Below are 14,675 nucleotides of genomic sequence, written 5' to 3'. Positions count from 1 at the left end.
GGAGATTTTACAAAAACACAGAGTGAGGATCGGATCGGATGGGTTGGATCTTATCAGGGAAAAGAAGGGAAAGGACCTTTCACATATGCCGTGTCCCTAATGTGACAAATTCATCGAGTCCCCGCCGATGTCCTTTTGCCCGGCAGCATCACTGATAAGGCGCCAAATCCCCGTTTGTATATATATTTTTTGCCGCACTCTAATCCCTCGAAGCATTGACAAAACTGAGAGATGAGAGATGGCTGGCCGACGATAGAAAATGGCAACAAATGTTTTAATTTGGAATTTTTCCTCGTCGCAGGATTAGGACAACAGAAAAAGGACACACGGTCGCAGTTGTTCAGCTGTGAAAAGCGTTTGCCAGCCAATCTGATCGGTTAAATATGATCGCAAACTTTGAATATTAGCCGATAACAATCGGTGGGCAAGAGGTTTTATATTTAAGCAAGGAATGTTTAGTAAAATTTGGGTTTGGGTTTTTCGTTTATAAATATATTTTATGGGGTGGCAGTTTCCCAAAAATTGTAAACTCTCTTCTTACATATTAATATTGATTTGAATAATGCAAACAACTAACTTTTTTATATTTTGTTAAAAGAATTGGGTTTTTATATATTTATTTAACAGCTTTACATTTAATTTAAAACTACAGAAATTTTTAAATATTTTTTTAGACTTCTGAACTAAAAATGCACAAATCCTGCACCTTAATTTCCCTTATTCGAGTTAATAGAGTTCGCCAAAGTCAAAGTCAACGCGATGCCTTTTAATATTTGATTTTCTCGTTCTGTGCCTTTGCTTTTTGCCATTTTATGGCAATTTCCAATTTCCAATTATAACGCAATACGATTGCGTGCCACAAATGACAAGCTCTTATGAATTCGCGAGACGTTGCCCTGGAATTATGATTTCATATGCCACAGCACAGCCTTGACTGTGGGAAGCCCTTGAAAGAAGGATCGCTCCTTGCGGGGAATCACCCACACATACACTTTCTGGACAGGAAAAGGATGAGCTCGAATTATGCCTGACCCATCGACCACATCCTAACCAATTATGGTCATTAAATTGGCATTTGAAATGCTCAAATGCTGAAAGGCCAAGGAATACCGAAACTATTTAATTCTGATTTAATTCTCTGCTGATGGGTAGTGGTGCAGAATACCGAATAGCGAATGCCACCCGTACGGTGAACAACTGTCATAAAAATCACGCAGCGGAAATTATTTTGTCACCATTTATAATTGCATTGTCACAGCGCTCCAGTCAATAGTGCTCGGCGTTATTCGTTATTCGTTATTATTGTGATTGCGATTGGAGGGTGTTGAAAGTAACACCCCGCACATTAAATCAAGTGCCACCCAACCCAAGCCACCCACCCACCCATCGTCATACATAAATTATTGAAAAATCATTCTACAAATAAACCCAGCGGAGCCAACAAGGACTCGCCAGACAAGTAAATAAAAGCCACCACCTTTTGGGCCACCACCGACCGGCAAAAGGCAAAAGGCTGAGTCCTGAGGGCTGAGGGCTGGGGAAAGGAGAAGGAGTAGGAAAAAGGACACGCTCTGACTGTGTTGATTGCTTTGACAAGACCGCAAATAAAGCAGTAAATAACTGGCAAGTGGGTGGCTTGGGTGGATTTTGGGTGACATCGGAGCCGGTTACATTGCGCATACGCCGCGTGGTCGAAGGAGGCGGCCGCAACAGTAGATCTCATTCGATCTGTTTCGGGGGAATCTTCAAAAGTGCCTAGACTCAGTAGCAAAATTGCATTTTTTAGTTTTCATAGGGTTTCCAAAGGGTCTACAAGTTATTACAAAATTTATAAGTGGATACTTAGGTACATTGCTGCAATTTAAAAATATTTAACACCAATTAAAAGTATTTAGTTATAAATAAAATATAATAAATAAATATCTAAAATATAAAAATAAATATATAAACTATAATAAATAGATTATATTAGAAATAAATAGTATTATTAAAGGGCCTATAAAATAATTAAATAAGTATCCACTTTTCAAATAGTTCAAAATCCAATATTAAGAAAATAAATTAAAAATTATAATCTTAGTTTTATAAACTTGTGATACCAAATTAAAGATATATTTTCTTTTATTTAAGACAGTTTTACCAGCGATTGCGCACCACTGTGCACGGTTGGCCTCGCCACAGGCAAATCCAATTAATTTCATAGCGCCTAAAAACTTTAAGCGCAAGCGTCGAAGCAAAGCTAACAGCTAGCGGCCCCGAACCCCCTTTTCCACCGCCCCTGGCCCCTGGAAATGAAAATGAAAATACCCCCCTGGCAAAACTGCCAGGATTCGTGGGTCGTCAGCTTCCGTTTCCGTTTGAACGAGTGCCCGTCTATTTATTTGCAAATGCAACTTGTCCAATTTGACAGTTGTCGCTTGCGAATGTCACCCAGTAAATCCGAATCCGCATCCGAATCCCAAAACCCACCCACCCAACTACCCAACCACCCAGTGAAGCGGAAAGTGTGAAGGCCTGTAACAAGGCATATGGCGATTGGATTTGTGTAAATTTATTTATGTTAATTAGTTTCAATTTGATTTAATTTGCCCGGCGAAGCGAGGCAAGAGAGAAAGAAGAGGTCGGGGGGCCTGGCAATTAAAAGCACGTTAAAAACGCATTTAGCAGGCTATATCTTGGGACCCGTTTAGGCCGAAAACGAAAACGAAATCGGCTAATGACAGCCGCATCAATCCGTTGCGCTAACAAAGCGTTGAAGAAATCACTTTACCAGCGGCGTCCCATAAAACGCATCTGAGAAATGGTACCCCGAAAAGGATCTTGGATCTGGGATCTGGGATCTTGGATCTTACGAATCCCAAACTCAAAGCCAAACCCGAAATGACAACGAGACATGCGAGCAAATGAAATCAAATCAAACCAAATGGCTCGGGACCCGCGAGCCCGACTCCTTCGACGAAAACTCTAATTTGTTGATAATTTGCGACTGGATACTCAGATACTCAGAGGTCCGCTGACCGCCAACGATGCCCCACGGGTGACTCTCGGGATCAGGATGGTTCGGGTTCGGCATAGTATTAGGAGGCTATATGTTCTGGCCGATCGGCCGGCGGCTGGGCAAACTCACCAAGCGGTACTTCCGCTGGTTGGCCAAAATAAAAAGGAAATTTGCTGAAAATGCTAGTCTAGACGGGGAAATACCCAACAATAAAAATATATTTTATATAGAATAACGCAAAGAATTAATCTTTAAAATAATGAAACCCGAATTATTAAAGATATTACATCCTGAAAATATTTCGGAATTTTTTTTTATAACAATTCTCTGAATATGTTGAAAATATTTAAGAATTTTTTTATTATAATGAAAAAAGAATATTTTGATTTATTTTTAAAAATATCAAACTATTACTTCTTTAATATTTTTCTTAAATGGTTAGAGGAATAGTATACACTCCCTGTGAATATTTTTCCAGGGTAGCAATACTTCTCGAATTGGAATAAAAAACCAGAAAAATACGAAGACTGGTGCTGCTTGGATTTATGGCGCACAGCGCCAACTGCCAATTTAAAGACAATTTGGCCAAGAGGCGCGATTTCGGCTAAATTGCAACACAAATGCAAACAATTAGGGACTTTTTTGCAGCAGCAGTGCAGTTGCAGCTGCAGCCGCCCCACTGGAAGGTCACCAGATCTTCGAGATCCCAGAGATCCTCGAGAGATGACAGATGATCTTTCAGTACCCACGAAATATCGCCCCAGTTGAGCGTCGAAATTAATTGGTTTTTAACGCGGGGCGACGATGGATAAAAATGGGAATAAGATGGTTGGGATGTTGGGATGCGTAGAACAGAAGCAGAAATGGATTAAAGTTAAAGAAGCTGCCCGAGAGAACAAAAGAGAATTAAAATTCTAAGGACACATTAAATATTAAATGATAAAATAGTAGACAAAATAGAAAATTAATAGAAACAAGTCTTCAAAAATCGGCTAACAGTCAACATCTGTTGGTAATCCCCCTTGTCAGCCCTTCGATTGATTGGGACCGATCTAATTGGATCAACTCCTGCTTTTCACCACCCTCTCTCTCACTCACTCACTCACACGAAAGGGTTGGCCGTGGAAAATTGCTAATGTGATTGCACTAATGGCTCGAATTATAGACGCATTAGGGTAAATTAAAATCCTCCACTCGATTGGTATTGGTATCCCGGTGTCCAAAAAGGGGGTGGTAATAGAGTCGTAGTGGCGCACTAACAATGCCCATTGTTGGTTGGTCAGGTGCAAATGTTGCATGTTTTTTTTGTGTCCTCGAACCTCCCCAGTTTTTCTATTTTTCCAGCTCCTTTTTGGCTGGAAATAAAAGGGGGAAAGAGAATTTTCCGTCATCGAGTAAGAGCCAAAACAGCTGTCAGCTTTTTTGTGCTGCCCTCTTGAAAAGGGAAAACTCGAATGTTGACAACTGGGTGGAGCTGAAAATAGGTTGTGGGGGTTTTCCGAAGGGGGTGAGTGCCCCCTGCTAAGTGACAATTATTCGTGCTAGTTGTTGGTTTGGTTCCCCAAAGTATTGGTTACGTTACGCGATTGGTTGGCGCTAAGTGGACGCCAATCGCATTTGGTGATCAGAGTGGAGTAGTTCTAAATCTAATATTATACCTTAACCTATTTTACACTTTACTAGCTAGTAGCTATTTTTGAATAGTTGTATTTTATTATTAAGGCATTATAGTTTAGTGAATTTTTAATAGGAATAGTTTTATTTTGGGAATATCTTTATCAAATAAAAACACATCTTAACGGGCAAAAAAATGAAAACGATTGCACACTTTAACTTATTTTACGCTACAATTAAATAATTGTACTTTATTAATAAACCTTTTTTTTCAGCAATTTTCAATAGAAATAGTTTTTTTGGGAATAGCTTTATCAAATAAAAACACCTCTTAAGGGACAAAAAAATAGTGACAATCGCATCTTTAACAAAAGTTGTGATATTTATTTATATTTACTTTATTACTAAAGTAAACGTTGTTTTTTTAATTACATCTCTAAATTTAATGCATAATTTCATATATGATATATTATTATCTTATTCATAGCTTATTTTCCATCCAGTCTTTCGGCACCACAGGAACCACTTCCCTTCCTTCAAGCAACCCCCAAAATGGTAGGGGGGTTTCCCTTTAATGGACGCATTTATACCAAAATATTATTTCATATGTTGACACTCGCACGTAATTAGGAATCGATGGTTCATGCCTGATTGACTTTGACTTTGAGTGACATATAGACGTGGGCGTGGGCCAGTGGCCTAATTAAAAATCAATCGCTGAGCGTCTAATTAGGGGCCTTTCGTTTCCATTCCCATTTTCATCGAGAGGCCGCAATTAAGGGCCATAATACGCCCACGCCCATGGCCCTACATCCCCCATTTACCCATTTATCCACGTGTCCTGAAAGGCAAAAAATAATCGTTTGTACAGTGTTTATATCCAATATTTATTTATGCCTTGTCCAACAAATTATGCGCTTCAGTTGCATAAAAAGGCAACACGTGCCGACCTCTGACCCCCCGTCGCCGTTTGCCGCCGCCACTGGTGACATTTTCAGAACTGAATGAATCTGCAGTGAGCGGAAAATGGATTTCTAATATTTTCCACACAAAAAATGAACGAACATATTACGGCGAGTAATCAAAAAACAAAAAAAAAAAATTCGAAAAAGATGGAAAAACAGTTGGTGAAACGAAAAAAAGGAAAGGAAAGCTTAAAATATGCTGGCAGGCGGCCACAACTTTTCCCGCAGGACGTCCGGGCTTAAAAGTTGAGAAAAATGAAACTTTTATGAGCGCATCTCCTTGGGTTTTCTTAGATTTTCCTAGATTTTCACTCGGCTGTACATATAGTATATATATATATGGAGCAATTTTCTTTTCGATTAAATGCTTGAGCAGGCACAGCGGACAGGCAAAATGGCGCGCATAAAGTGCCGCAAAGTGCTCCTTCTCCGTTCTCCTCCTCCTCTAATCTCCTCCAGCTGAATTCCACCTCCTACGCCTGCTTTCGCCGCTTGGCGGGTCCCTCCGGCGGCAATCCACTGTCGAACTCGGACATATTCAGGGCCCTCGACTTGCCCAGGCTCTTCATGAAGCTGCTGCGACCCACTCCGCCGCCCTGGAAGCCTCCCCTCGATCCCGGCGCTCCGGGCTTCCCGGCCTGCGCTCCATCCCGCTGCTGCAGCTGACGCACCTCCCCGCTGACCGTCGTCGTGAAGCGCCGCTTGGCCCGCTTCTGGGCCTGAATCTTCTCGGGATCTCTGCGGGAAAGAAAGAACATTAGAATCAGAATTTAAAAATAAATAACTAAATAATTATAAACTAAATACCTTTCCGTGTAGGTCAGTCGGTTGGTGGGCGGGGCCGCCTTGGGGGCGGCATGCTGGGCGGCGAACTTGGAGGGCGCCTCCTTCAGCGCAAAACTCTTGGCAAAGTGGCCCATGTGGGCGATGCGCACATTGAAGATGGGCTTCAGCTCCTTGGGAAACGTCGAGTAGAACTTCATCCAGGACACAAAGGCTGGAAGAGAGGAGGAGCGGGAGATGTTAATGCCTTTAGAATTAATTGATGTCTTGGCTTAAGTGCCATGTGTGTGCGAGTGTGCGAGTCGCATTCATTACAAAATAAATTTGTTAAAATGACAAATGAGCAGTGTCAGCAAAGGATTTCACATCGCAGCCATTGTATATTGTATTTTGTATATTGTATACACGCTTGTGGTTCGCTGTTGTGGGCATGTCCTTGCTAATTACGCAGCACTTATGCCAGGCAATTCCAAATTATACAACAATGATATCAAATTACCAACGGAGCAGTCGAGCAGCCGAGCAGCCACTCAGGACCGCAATTGTTACCCCGATAAGCATCTCTTGTTTGGTGGAGTGGGGATTGGGATATGTAAATGTGATGTGAAATGAAAAATGCAATGCAAATGCTCAAAGGACGACACTTTCCAAACGAAACGAGACAGATGCGAGTGAGAGTCTCGCGGGGAGCGGCGTATCCTTCCTTAGGATGTCCCAGAATATCAAAGGTTTCCGAGGACTAATGAGTATCAACAGAAATTGATACAGGTTTCGAACAAAGTAAAGATGGTTATTTGTATAACATGTTTTTTATAAAGTTATTGCTTATCTTTGTTTTAAGCTTCATTTTTCGGTAATTTTAGGCCAAAAACGTAGTCAATAATGGTCGAAATATGGAATGTCATACCTTGTTGATCTCGTATTTTAATTCCCAATCGATTAGCAGTCAAGAAATTGTATTCCTTGAAATTTTAAATTTTTTCCATTTTTTGCAAAAAATTATGATGGTACCCCTTATTAAAAAAGCAAAAATTGGGTCAAAAATTAATTTTCTCAAATCAGTCGGGAAGTGCACTGATATTAATTGTAAGCTCGTAAGCTGCACAAAACAGTGCGCCTTTTTGATTTGGGACCATTTTTGACCAAGTTACAGCCAAAAATCCATAATAAAAAATCAAATTTTTACCAAAAATATAGATCTTGATTTTTTACCAAAAAAAAAGTAGTATTTACTGTTAGTATTTTGGTCATAAAAATGGAAACAATGGTCCAAATATGGAATGCCATACCTTGTTGAACTCGTTATTAAATTCCCAATCGATTGGCATTTCAACCTGAAAATTTTTAATTTTTCCCATTTTTTGCAAAAAATGATGATGGTACCCCTTATCAAAAAAGCAAAAATTGGGTCAAAAACTAATTTTCTCAAATCAGTCGGATAATGACAGGAATCGATAATTGGGGTTATAAGTTAAACAAAACAGTGCGTCTTTTAGTTTTGGGATAATTTTTTGCCAAGTTACAGCAAAAAAAGCAAAAAAAAATACAACATTTTTATCAATATTTTCACTGAAATCATAAAACTGTTTTACTAAAAAATAAAACAGTTAAATATTTAATATATTTAACCGATTATTCATTATTTTTTTATCTGAGAAATAAAGGCTCCATAAAATGGTCTTTCTACTAACCAAAAGCCTGCATTATTCATCGCCTAGTAGGCCACTAAATTGGCTTTAATAAACTAGTCGCCCTTCCGTTTTCCCGGGAGTTGGTAATTGACTACCGAAGAGCCGCACACACACACCGAATCCTCCAGCTCCAGATTAGCCCCAGGATGAACTGCAGATCCCGAAAACAGGAAGCAGAGGAGCAGGAGGTGTGGCACATCCCACAGAGATGGATGCAAAGACGTTCCTGCCCCGGCAATTAACTCGCAGCAGTCCTTTCTGCATCCCAGTGTCCCTTTTCCTTTGCCAACAGGACCAAAAGGACCAAAGTCTCGAAGTCAAGCTCCCAGCTTCCAGCTTAATTGCCGCAAATGCGATTACGACCAAGTGGCAGACATTAGGCAAACAAAAAGTATGACGGCAGCGGATGTTTAGAGACGTCTGCCAGCCGGAAGTGGCGAATAAAATAAATGTCATTCGGGGGGGTAGAATTCGGGTAGAGAGTCCACCGCAGAAGCCGCACAAAATGGCTTTTTATGCCATTGTCTCGGTGGTTTTTGGTTTTCTCTGGATTCCCGGGATTTTCGGTAGTGGGTGGATTTTGTGGTTGTTCCTTGGGCGCGTGTCCATGCGGTTTTTGTGTAGGCGTGGCAAATTGTTGTGATTGTTTTTCAGTCCACCCATTTGCAGTTCCATTTGCCATTTCGCATTTCGCATTTCACAACCCCCGGCTTGGATTTTCCTCACCATCGGATATGCGGGGGGGACTTATGGGCCATTCAGGGGCTTAGTTGCGAAGGGCATTAGTAGAACTCTTTTTGCTTCTTTCGAACAATGGCTGGAATAAGCCGGCGAAAATATACCATTAAATGCGCCAAAAATGATTGTAAGTCAACAGGGGAACTATGAGGATCAGAGTGCGTGTCAGCGGATTGTCCTGCATTTAAAAACAGATGTTCTTCGACAGAGAGATATAATATGATTGGACTGAAATTTAGTTATTCTTTAATAATAATCGGATCTTTAGTATCAAATAAAAAACAATATACAAGCAAGTAAGTCAGCTAATTTCACTTAAAATATGACTTCAAAATGCTAATAAATATTGAAAGAAAAATAACCATTGTCTTACAGCCGTGAAACGCACTGTAGCACGAACTACAGAAACTTTAAAAAGACAAAAAGTGAATTGCGAGTTGAAAATTGTTTCAATTACCGATGCAATGCAAGTCGCAGATGTTCTTCTCTCTCTTTCCCCGCCCTCTACCCGTCTCTTTCACTCGCCCATTCCCTACCCGATTTGCTGTCTCTTTTATCTGCTGCTTTGTACAGTTTTGTTCAAGCGTAATACTTTTTAATGGCTTTTTGATTGGACGCAGCAGAGCAGGAGGAGCAGAAGGAGCAGCGGAGAACTGCATCCTCCAGGATTCCAATTCCGATTCCGGGTGTATCATCATATCGCCTATTGCCGTCTCTTTCGTCTCGCCCATAGCCGTCTCTTTCGCTCGCATTCTGGAGTATTTCGGCATTTTGGCTGCTCTGCTCTCAAGTTTTGCCAAGTGGCTTCCTGTCTTGACGCTTGACTCGGCGCTTAAGTGCAATTTGCGTTGCCATTTTGACCGACTCTCTACATATATCCCCTCTCCTGTATCCTTCATCCTTTATCCTTTAGTTATCTTGCTGTTTTGCCATTGTTTTGCGATATTTCGCTCAGTTTCCGCTTCCTGTTTCGAGTCGCCAGCTCAGCCATCAAAGGAGTTCTCCCCCCGAACTCCCTTATTTATGATTCATTTCGGTTGCCTCTTTTCGATTTATGTTTCAATCGCAGGAAAATGGGGAAAAACATCGCTCGGAACACTCCACTCCACTCTCAACCCTTCAGAACTCGAACCCTGGTAACATCTAATTAACTTTTTTCTAGCCTTTTTCCAACGCTGCAATTACAATTTCAGCAGGATAGCAAGGAAGTTACTAACCAAGAGGCAAGGAGATACCCTGTAAAATTATTTTGAGTGTAAATTAAATATAAAGGAATAGGTTTTTTTTTAAATTTCAAACTGATTTATCAGAAATGATTAATTTTAAGAAAGTGATACTAAAGATAAATAAAGAACTCTTTAAACTCGATTAACTGATTTATCAAAAATAATTAATTATTAGAAATATAATAACAAAAAAATATAGAATATCAAATTTGTAGTCTAATAATTCTGTTTATTAGCTCGATTTATAGACCATATTATTTTTAGATCCCTTACAAATGATATGCCCATTTTTCCAAGGGGTAGCGGTACCCCGTCCGCGTTTTGAAAAGCAAATAAAATAAAATGTGGAAATGACTGAAGGCAGAAAAAAAGGATCAGGCGATGAAAGAAGTCGCTGGTGGTCACTTCATGGGGGTGGTGGGTGGTTCTGGGTGGTGCTGGGTGCTCCAGGGGGTGGTGGGTGGAGATTCCGTTGACACGCAATCGAAATTAACTTCAAATATGAAATAATTTTTGTGTTTTTAACGCGGATGATAACTGCGGCTGCGGAGGGGAGAAGGGGAAGGGGCGGTCAAAAGAGCGGGGGGCGTGGCTCGGTGCTACCAACTTATAATTGGAAAAATAGCCGAGCGTTTGTGTGTTTGTTTCTTGTCTATCTGTGATAGCTGTTCGTTTTTTTTCAGCCACCCGAGTGTTGTAAAAAATCGTAATTACAAAGTTAATGTTCTTTGGTGAAAGGATTAAATTGCTAGTTTGTCCAGGGGATCGGAGTTGGGGCAATTGGAAAAGTAAGCGCCATGGGAACTCGTCCGAAGAAGGCTTTCTGTGTGCTTTAAATACGAAAAATCGGAAAGGCCGTTCTTGTGGTAATCAACCAATTAAATGGTATTGATTGAAGTCAGTGTTCAGTGTTCTTGAGGTGAAAGTAATTCAGGGGTTTTTATTTAAGGAATCAGTTTTAATGCTGATTTAAGTTAAATTGATTAAGGTTAGGGATTTTTAAAGTATAAGTATATTTTTTAAGATATTTTTAATTATTTTGAACGTTTCAAGGAATTGTTTTCAATGCTATCAAGTAAATTTCGTGATTAAAAGATTAAATGCTATTAAACAAGTCAGTATTTTTTGGGTGAAATTAAGTTAGTGGTTTTTAAAACAGAAAAGACTTTCAATTAAATAAATAAATTACAAATGTCACTTGTTAAACTTTTTTTAGATTTTTTATGACTAATTTAAGTAATTATTTTCAAACCTCTCGACTACATTTTATACTCCCAGTAATAAAACCAAATATATAGAGATTAATAGACCTACCTTTGCAGGACTTGTCGTGCAGCTCGCGATCATCCTCGAGCAGCGTCTGGAACTTGTGCTGCAGATTGGAGGCCGCCTCCTGCACGGTCCTCGCCTCGTCGTCCTTGGGCAGCAGGGTCTGCAGATAGGCGTACATGTCGCCCTGCTGGATGCGTATGCGCTTCTTCTCCAGATGCCGCACGAACTGCGCCTCGCTGGGCGCCAGGAACAGCACGGCCCTGCCCCTTCGTCCCGCCCTCGCCGTTCGGCCCACGCGATGCACAAAGTCGGCGGTGGTCTGCGGCGGAGTGTACTGCACCACGAGCTTAATGTCCGGCACATCGATGCCACGACCCACCACATCGGTGGCCAGGAGGACGCAGCTGGCGCAGTCCCGAAATCCTCGAAAGACGCCCTGTCGCTCGGTTTGAGTCATGGAGCCATGCAATCTATAGAAGAAGGAAAATTCAAGGATTAGAAGGAATACCCAGAATCATTAAATTTTTGTTTTATCATAGTATGCTATGAAATTTCTGATTGGTTTTATTCAATTCTATGTGAAATAAATTGAATGTTTTTCTAATTCATTTCGAATTGAAAAAATGAATGAATAATTTGTATTAATTTTTTGAATTTGCTAGATTTTTTTGTGCTTTCTTTTGAGAACAAAAAGTTGAACATTTTTAACAAATCCATGTTAACTGCCTAGTAAATAAAATTCAGGCAGATTTAATCACAAAATTATGGCCCTTTCTTCTTCAAAAGAAATTGTCGTTTGAATTATTTCGGAATTCATGGCATTCATTCATTCAATTCTATTAAACTCAAAATTCAAATTCATTCAATTCTATTAAACTGAAAATTCTAATTAATTCATTGGTATAAAACAAAAAATTCAAAATAATTCAATTCTACTAAACTCGAAATTCAAATTCATTCAATTCTATTAAACTCAAAATTCAAATTCATTCAATTCTATTAAACTGAAAATTCGAATTAATTCATTCATATAAAACAAAAAATTCAAATAATAACCCACTTGAAGAAGCGCAGTCCCTGCAGCAGCGGCGTCTCCCCGTCGTCCTCCGAATCCCCCTCCTCCTGCTCATCCTCCTCGTCGAGCACTCTCCTGGTCAACGCCTCGTTCAGCATGTCGTGGTGGAAGTTCACCATCTCCGTGGTGCTCATAAAGACGATGGCCTTGAACTGCTTGGGACTGGCGTCCAGTTCCTTGGAGAGCAGCGAGGACAGGGCCACCAGGCGCAGCTTGGGCGGCACCACCACATAGCTGAGCTGCAGATTCTCGGGAATGCTGAGCACCCCAGTCACATCCTCCTGGTATTCGCCTAGTCCATCCTCCTCCACCTCTAGTAGAGCCTCAATGGTCTCCTTTTGGTAGCCATCCTTGGATTTCAGGGCCAAGCTGGCCGCCTCATCGCTGTTGTCGATGTAGAGGGGATTCTTCAGGGTCAAACCCGCCAGCTGTTGGACCTGCGAAGTCAAGGTGGCACTCAGCAGCATCCTCTGCAGCTGGGGAAGATCATCCTTCTGCTCGCTCTCCGCCCGCTGCTTGTCGATGGCCTCCACCAGCTGCTTGACATCGCGCTCGTAGCCCAGCTCCAGCAGGCGATCGGCCTCGTCGAGGATGAGGAACTGTAGCTTCGTGAGCTTGAAGTTGGCGGTGTGCAGCAGGTGATCCACCAGACGACCCGGCGTGCCGATCAGTATGTTGATGCCCTTGCGCAGGCGCGCCTTTTCGCTCTTCCGGCTCTCGCCGCCCAGCAAAGAGCCGGGCACGATCCAGGTGAAGGGTTTGACCAGCTTCTGGATGAGTTCGTACGTCTGGATCACGAGCTCCCGCGTGGGCACGATAACCAGGGCCAGCACGCCGTCCTTGCGCTGAATCTTGGGCTCCTGCTTTTGCAGGAGTTCTACCAGCGGCAGAGCGTAGGCCAGAGTCTTTCCAGAGCCCGTTTGCGAACGCACCAGCACATCCCTGCCCTGCAGCACCTCGGGTATCGCCTTCTGCTGCACGCTGGTCAGCTCACGGATGCTCAGCAGGTCCTCTAAATTTTTCACCGCATGGGGATGCAGTCCCAGGGTGGATATCTTCGTGCCCGTGAAGATGGTCTCCTTGACGGGCTTCACCGCCCGCTGGCCCAGCTGCTTGAGGGCCTCCACGTCGCTCTGGTCGAAGAGGCCGATCTTCTTGGTGCGAAAGCGATTTACAGGGGTTTCTCCTTGCTTTTTGCTGGGTTTTTGGGCTTCTACTGGGGTTTCTTCGTCGGATTTGGATGATTCCTCCAGGGATTTGGGGGATTCCTTTTCAGATGATGTGGCTTTCTTAGCGGATGCTGGTTCTCCTGGCTCCTCATCCTCTCCAGCTTCCTCCTGCCTTCTTTTCCGCCTCTCCTCTTCCATTTGGGCCCGGAAAATGTCGCCTGCCCGCGGCATTTGATTGGGATTCTGCGGCTTTCGGTGGTTTTTCAATGCCTTCGTGAGCTGCTCATCGCTGAGCTTCGCCAGGGGCTTCCCCTGCCGCTGTTTCTTGCCCAATCGCTCGGCTCTAGTGATTTTTGGCTTCGCTTTCTGGGTGACCACCGGTTTGGTGGTCACATTCAGCATGAAATCGTCGCCTGAAGTGATTTTTTCAGCTGATTTCGAGGGCGTAATATTGAACATAAGATCGGAGCTGGATAAATCATCTTTTTTAGTAGAAGAATCTGAAGAATTCGCGGTGGAAACTGAGGGCACTTGTTTTGAAGTAGGATTCGTAGCTTTTGAGGCTGTCGAAACCGCCCTTCTTCGCACCACAATTGCCTTGACTTTCGGCTTCTCCGCATTGAATTGAAAGTCGAAATTCTCCGATTTTTGTCCACGTTTTTTAACCGCTTTCGAAGGCAACTGCTGATTTTTAATAAACATTTCATTAAATCGATTGTTTCACAGAGCGACCTTCACTTACTTGTGCTTTTTTCTGGGCCGTCGGCCCAACATTTACATTCAGCGTTATATTATCCACCATTTTGCAGCATTTGTGGCTAAAAATCGGTGGAAATTAAATGTAAATTTTGTAAATAAAATAAAACGTGCGCGTCTCTGCTTCTTGATTTGCCAGTCACAGCGAAGCGCAGGTTTAACAGCTGTTTCTGGGCCAATGCTACCCATAGCGAGGGTAACAGAGCTGCCAGACCAATGTAAAAAGATAACAAGGCGCGAGAATTTGAATTTCCTGTTTATATTACCTATAATGTAATAGTCCAGTTTAAAACAGTTGTTTTTAATATTGTATATTAATATATTTCATATTTTTGGCAAATTCAGTAACATGGTTTCTTGTTTTTTTTTGTTATTAAAGTAACATTCT

General features: G+C 41.9%; 1 protein-coding gene across 2 annotated transcripts; it reads right to left on the bottom strand.

Annotated features, from left to right (window-relative positions):
* Positions 1–5,481: 5,481 nt before the first annotated feature.
* LOC108068145 (probable ATP-dependent RNA helicase CG8611) lies at positions 5,482–14,436 on the bottom strand. 2 transcript variants are annotated; one of them, XM_017157559.3, is made up of 5 exons: positions 14,274–14,436; positions 12,348–14,215; positions 11,330–11,757; positions 6,385–6,574; positions 5,482–6,315 (listed from the first exon to the last, which is right to left on the bottom strand). In XM_017157559.3, exons 1-5 carry the CDS (start codon positions 14,331–14,333, stop codon positions 6,051–6,053), a joined length of 2,811 nt encoding a protein of 936 aa, XP_017013048.2. In that variant the 5' UTR covers positions 14,334–14,436; the 3' UTR covers positions 5,482–6,050. The 2 variants fall into 2 exon arrangements, with proteins under 2 accessions (XP_017013048.2, XP_070074894.1); XM_070218793.1 differs by having other exon boundaries at positions 12,348–14,212.
* Positions 14,437–14,675: the final 239 nt, after the last annotated feature.

The sequence above is a fragment of the Drosophila takahashii genome, chromosome X (assembly GCF_030179915.1).
Source record: "Drosophila takahashii strain IR98-3 E-12201 chromosome X, DtakHiC1v2, whole genome shotgun sequence".
Taxonomy (NCBI): domain Eukaryota; kingdom Metazoa; phylum Arthropoda; class Insecta; order Diptera; family Drosophilidae; genus Drosophila; species Drosophila takahashii.
Note: the sequence above shows the minus strand (reverse complement) of the source record. Positions and strands in the feature narration are given on the sequence as shown.